Source organism: Poecilia reticulata, linkage group LG2, assembly GCF_000633615.1.
Source record: "Poecilia reticulata strain Guanapo linkage group LG2, Guppy_female_1.0+MT, whole genome shotgun sequence".
NCBI classification, from domain to species: domain Eukaryota; kingdom Metazoa; phylum Chordata; class Actinopteri; order Cyprinodontiformes; family Poeciliidae; genus Poecilia; species Poecilia reticulata.
Genome location: NC_024332.1, coordinates 45,196,906 through 45,202,689, shown reverse-complemented (window position 1 = coordinate 45,202,689; position 5,784 = coordinate 45,196,906). Strand labels below are relative to the sequence as shown.

General features: G+C 42.0%; 1 protein-coding gene across 12 annotated transcripts in view; it reads right to left on the bottom strand.

The window, feature by feature from the left end:
- Nucleotides 1-654: 654 nt before the first annotated feature.
- The window catches only part of gulp1a (GULP PTB domain containing engulfment adaptor 1a), a 60,180-nt gene continuing 55,050 nt past the window's right edge, over nucleotides 655-5,784 (bottom strand). For 7 of the 12 annotated variants that reach the window (XM_017303350.1, XM_017303354.1, XM_017303373.1 and 4 more), the window contains 6 exons: nucleotides 5,531-5,680; nucleotides 4,514-4,600; nucleotides 3,384-3,623; nucleotides 2,611-2,749; nucleotides 2,447-2,541; nucleotides 655-1,351 (listed from right to left, as the gene is read on the bottom strand). In XM_017303350.1, coding sequence (XP_017158839.1) covers nucleotides 1,280-1,351; nucleotides 2,447-2,541; nucleotides 2,611-2,749; nucleotides 3,384-3,623; nucleotides 4,514-4,600; nucleotides 5,531-5,680 — 783 coding nt within the window. In that variant the 3' untranslated portion in view covers nucleotides 655-1,279. Of the gene's footprint in view, nucleotides 1,352-2,295; nucleotides 2,307-2,446; nucleotides 2,542-2,610; nucleotides 2,750-3,383; nucleotides 3,624-4,513; nucleotides 4,601-5,530; nucleotides 5,681-5,784 lie in introns of all 12 variants that reach the window. The other 5 variants (XM_017303369.1, XM_008404235.2, XM_008404243.2 and 2 more) reach the window with 5 other exon arrangements.

The window sequence follows — 5,784 nt, the reverse complement described above, 5'->3', positions numbered from 1 at the left end:
GTCGCTTTCAAACTACTTCTTCTTCTTCTGTAATTATGGTTTATCTGCTGCACCGCCACCTACTGGCGGACATTTGGGACTGCATGAAAATGGGAGCAAAAATTAAATTTATTCCATAAAAACTGGCTATATTAAATTAACTTTGAGGTGATATTAATAAATTAAGATGTGATTTAGATGGAAAAGTTATAACTTTTAAGTTAAATCTAAATATCTGCACATCTTTTAATTAAAAACAAAGAAACCATAAGATTTTATTGTTATATTTTGGAAAAGGAAATTCTATGGAGGTTAGACCCTGCCAAAACTGGCAATAAAAATAGAAAGCAATAAGTGGCTTTAAAAAGTTTTTAATGTGGGAAATATTTTGGCTAAAATAAAAAAAAAAAATTATTATGCAGTGTGATATGAACCAATATTTATTATTTTCATCTATTAATTTAAATGTATAACTATTTATTATTTCTATTTTAATCCTAATCTTTTTTATATACTTTTTAAAGTTTTTTTAATTTACTGTTACATTCTTTAAATATACATTGATTTATTTTCTCCTCTCTTTGCATTTTGTCTGCATTTTCTTTGCCAATTCTGGCAGGAACAGTTCTCCATAAATATCTAAACCAAAGCAGTGATAGACTGAGTCATAGAAAATGTTTTTTTCCCCAGAAGGAGTTTCTTTAATAACTGCAAAGTAACCAAAAGTAAATGACAGGAATATTTCTGTATGGACTCGGAAAATGTAGGGGAAAAAAATACAATGATTACAGAGTTCGGGGGGAAATTAAAAGTGGAAAATGTAAAAAAAAAAAAAAAAAAAAGTAGAAACAACCAACATGTGTAAGAGTCAGTGGGTTAAAAAGTTATGGCTGGAGTAATAATCTATATAAAAAGGAATAATGTGAGGTAAACCATTCAGTGAAGCTGAAGGTTGGTGTTAATGGAACACTTAATGTTTGTCAGCTTTTGTTCTCCATATAAACAGGAATGTGTCACCAACACAGAATTCACACAGATATGAAAACTCTGCCACAGAGTGTACCATTGGACATCTCAGACTATTTACAGCAAAGGTACCCAAAACGTCTCCTTCCAGAATCTTCTCAGTTCATACAAAAATAGTTCTTTACTTTTAACAGATCCAAGTTTATGCTGAAATATCGAAAAACCAACCAAAATGCAAATGCATATAAACCCCAAGATGGCGGCTGTGACATCTCAACCATGGAGTGGATWTTGGCACTTTTTCCATACAAACGAGTTAAAAGTTTTGTTGGCATCAGCAGCGGCCGTCCAGCGGGTCCAGAGAGAAGACGGTGCCCTCCATGGTCAGTCCCATTTTGAACCCCTCCTGTGGGAAAACAAGCAGGAGGATGAACGCTGCGGATAGAGGAGCTAAACGAGCCGGATTCATCTGGAAGCTCAGAGAGACCAAAAATAACAAACAACAACCATCTGGAGTCAAACTGCTCCCACATGCAAAGTCATGCTTCACTCAACTGGGTCAGAAATGACATGGCATGMTCATTGGGTTGGTGCTTTATGGTAGACTGTTATGAGTAGTCAGTATCTTACCTGCAGGAGTAAACAGAATGAGCTCAGCTTGAGAAATGCWAATGGAGTCAAGCYAACAGCAATTCTAAATCAAYCTGACAGCTAATSTGAGTCAAGCTAACTCAGATTCAGGCTAAAAGTTAGCCGGAATAAAGATAAAAGCTAACTTTATTCATACCAACACATAGCCACACTGAAGCTAACAGCTAACCAGAGTCAAGCTAACATCTACGCAGAGACAGGCTAATAGCTATCCACACTCAATCTAGCAGCTACTCCAACTCATGCTAGCAGCCAACCAAAGTCAAGCTAATAACTAGCCAGAGCAAGACTAAAGGTAAAGGCTAACTTTATTCACTCCGATAGCAACCCACAGTGAWGCTAACAGTACCTCAGGCCCAAGCTAAAAGTTAATCWGACWACACCTGAAAGCTAACTGTTTCCACGTCAACAGCTACCAACAGCGAAGCTAAAAGCTAACCAGAGTAAAGCTARTAGCTAAACAGAGTGGAGCTAATAGTCAACCAAAGTCAAGCTTACAGCTAATCAGAATCAGGCTAACAACGAAGCAGAGTCRAGCTAAAAGCTAACAGTCAGGTCAACAGAAACTCAGAGTCAAGCTAGCAGCCGCTGAGAGCAAAGCTAACAGGAGCTTAGAGGATGAGGATGTTGGTAAATATGGAAACATGCAGCAGGAAACGGCTGCAGTCGCRACACAGACAGCAAAGMAAAGGTACAAACCATCTCTGCCGCTAAGAGAGGGAGGAAGACAAGAGACACGTTCAGCTGTTAATAATTCAGGAAAGAGAGAAAGGAAACACATTCAGTAGTAACGTCGCCCCCTGCTGGCGACACCAACACTGGTTATTGGGTTTGAAGTCCCAGGCCTCACCTGCATCTCATCGAGCTTCGACTGGATATCTGGAGGGAAGTCGGCCGCGCCGCAGGTGAACGGGTCAAACGGCTCCGCTCCGAACAAATCTTTACCTGCAGACAGAACCACAGTCAACCCGCTTCCCTCGCTTCCCCCAAACCCGAGCGGTTCTGTTGGCTCACTCATGTCGGGCGGCAGGGAGGTCGGCGGCGGCGGAGGGCAGCCATTACTGGCCCTGCTGGGAACCAGCGGCGTCACCGTGGAGAAGGGAACCATGTCGAAAACGTCCGTGGACTGCAGCTTCACCGAGACGCTCCCCGCCTGCACCAGAACACAAACCGTTACTGACCCGGCCGACCCGAGACGCACAACACCACACAGGAAGGAAAGGCTACGGGAGCAGATTAGGGCCAAAAAAATAAATAAATTCTGACTGTTATCTCAGAATTTGGATTTTTCCCTCACAATTCTGACATTTTTTACAAAGTTCTGAAAAAACAAAACAAAAAAGCTATAAAAGAGATAATTTTTTCCTCTCACATTTTTTCTGACTTTTTCTCAAAATTCCAACTTTTCTTTTTACAATTCTGACTTTTAACTCAAAATTTTGACTYTTTATAGAATCCTAACTTTTCTCAGAATCGTCACTTTTTTTTTTTTTTACAATTTTAACTTTTCATCAAAGTTTTTATTTTTGTTAAATTGTTCATGCATCACCCAGCAAATCTATTCTTAAAACTCAAATCTACCAAATACATTTGTGTGGATAAATTACAGGTTTACCAATCCTAAAACAAGGAAAATAGTTACACGATTATTTTCATTTGCTAACAACATAATTGACATACACCTACAAATTTTTAGTTATTTTGACACAGAATTAGAATGTTTTTTTTCAGTGGCCCTAATTGTCTTCCGTAAAAAGCAAGAGAGAGCAGAGAAGAAGTTAGTTTACACGAGGCCGCGGGATGCTGCAGGCCTCGCCGGCTTTAGGAGGAAGAGGAGGAGGAAGAGGAGGAGTGTGTTTAGCAGGCGGAGGGGTTAGTATCCCCGCGGAGACGCTGGAGTCCGGAGAGCTCATGGGCGTCAGCGTGACGGAGGAAATCTCCAGACAGGACAGCGACGACACGCTGTGAAACCAGAAGAGAGAGGACGGCCTGTGCAGCAGGAAGGACTCGCCCGCCGCGTCCGGCGGCTGGGGAGAGACAGCGCACCGCCACCACAGAAGAAGACGGGTTAGTCAGAGAGCAGCGCTACGCTAACCGCCATGCTAACCACCATGCTAACAGCCATGCTAACCGCACTGCTAGGCGGATCGAGAAATCGCTTCGTCTGCACTCTAACGAACTAACTCACATGAAAAATAAAACTTTCAGGTACCTGAATGAGTTTTACAGAAACAATATTTAATCGATTGAATTGTTTCCTTTCCCAACTCCTCAAAATGGGAAAAACAAGAGAAAACGCCTTTAAGAAAATAAAACATCTGGATCATCTACAGCAGGGGGGATTTTAAACTATATGCTAATTTGTCTTGATTAAACAAGGCAATTATTTCTTTTAAGCTGTTTGTAATGACATTTTTGATACATTAAGCTAAAAAGGTAAGCTCAATGCTAAGCTAAGTAGCTACAGGAAGAGCTATGCTAAGCTAAACTGGATGCTAATTTGTCTGATGAGACAAAACAAATTTCTTAAATTTTTCTTCAAATGAGGCCAAAAAATGAGCAAATGAAGGTTTTTATTTGAGGTAAAGTTTAGATCTATAATGTTTTTACACAAAATAAATCTGATGATTTTATTGGTTTGATTAGAATATTAAACAGTGGTGACCGCTTGTTTTATCGTAGTTATTGATCAGATTGTTAATTTGATGAAGACAGAAGACAAAGTCGTTTGTTGTGCAAACTGCCACCAGCAGAGGGCGCCACTACCCGGACAGCGATGGCCTCTAAACCAGGACGTTTCCGACTGTTGGTTGTTTCAGGTTTTATTTCAGGTTTTGTCAACATGTTTTCTGTGGTTCTGGTTAATTCCCAGATTTCAAACCAACTGGAGTCGAACTGGGGGACGTTTTGTTCTTACTGGTGGCACATGAGCGATCATCAGCTGCTCCTCCAGCTCCTGCAGTTGTTTCTTCAGCTCAGCGTTTTCCGTTTCCAGTTCCTGAATCTGCGAGAACAAAACGGTTTTAATCTTCCGTCGGAGGTTTTTACACCATGTTTTCAGAGAACCTCTGCGTTACGCTGAACTAAACATGAGATTTAAGCTGCTTTCAGGTTAAAGGCATCAAAATGTGGAGAATTTTTAATGCAGAAAAAAAAAAAACATCAATCACTATGGCAACGCACTGCAAAAACACAAAGTCTTGCCAATAATTCTGGTCTAATTTCTAGTGAAAGTTTCTTAGTTCACTTGAAATAAGACAAAACCAACTGCTAAAGTTTTCTGCAAGATTCAAGTTTGTTTGGAGTAAATTTTAAGTTTTGTTTTTTTTCTAGCGTTTCCTAAACCGTCACAAACTTCTCTCAGTGTGAAGGCGCCCGGTTGCCATGGTTACCGCGTCCCTCTGGACATGGGAGGTTTCTGCGCCGTTGACCATCAGTTTCAGCCAATCTGTGGAGAACAGAACCTGACCAGACCTCAGCACCTTTGGATCCGGCGGAACCTCGTCTGGAGCATTCATGCATCGGTTCCATCCAGAACCAGTCCTGGGAGGTTTGGGCCGGTTCTGCCCAGGCCGCTGAGCGGTACCGAGCGGGTCGGTTCTGTTCAGGACCGGCAGTTTCACTGACGTTAAACACGACAAACTATATAACGCGTCAGGATTCTCTACGTTTTTCTGACCCCCAATCGATGCGACTGATGTTTATTTCCATCAGGTGTTTCTCTGAGGAAACGGAGCTCAGACCGAGGACCAGCAGGTCAGAGGTCACCCAGGTGTTCAGCTCCTCATGCAGTCAGACGAGTTCCCAGCAGAAATCTAATCTCAGTCTGCAGCTCGTGGCATTAATATTCATCAGCACACTCGCTCTGCGCTGACGGATCGAGCAGGTTGACGGATTTAAAACAATCGATAGACACAAGCTCAGCATTAATTACTGAAACCATCAATGCAGCGCCCCAACGCCGTACTCTCTTCTGCAGCCCGCCGATCTGCTTCCTCGTCTCCACGTCTTTCCCTCCAGACTCCAGAAACTTCTTGTAGGCCAAGTCGAAGGCCTGGCCGATGGTGAGGGTGATCTCCTCCGCCTGAAAGACACGACTCAGCTGAAACGTCTCACAGCCTCCGGGGTTTAGGGACAAAACGCTAAAAACACGTACGCGTTAAAAACACGTACGCATTAAAAACACGT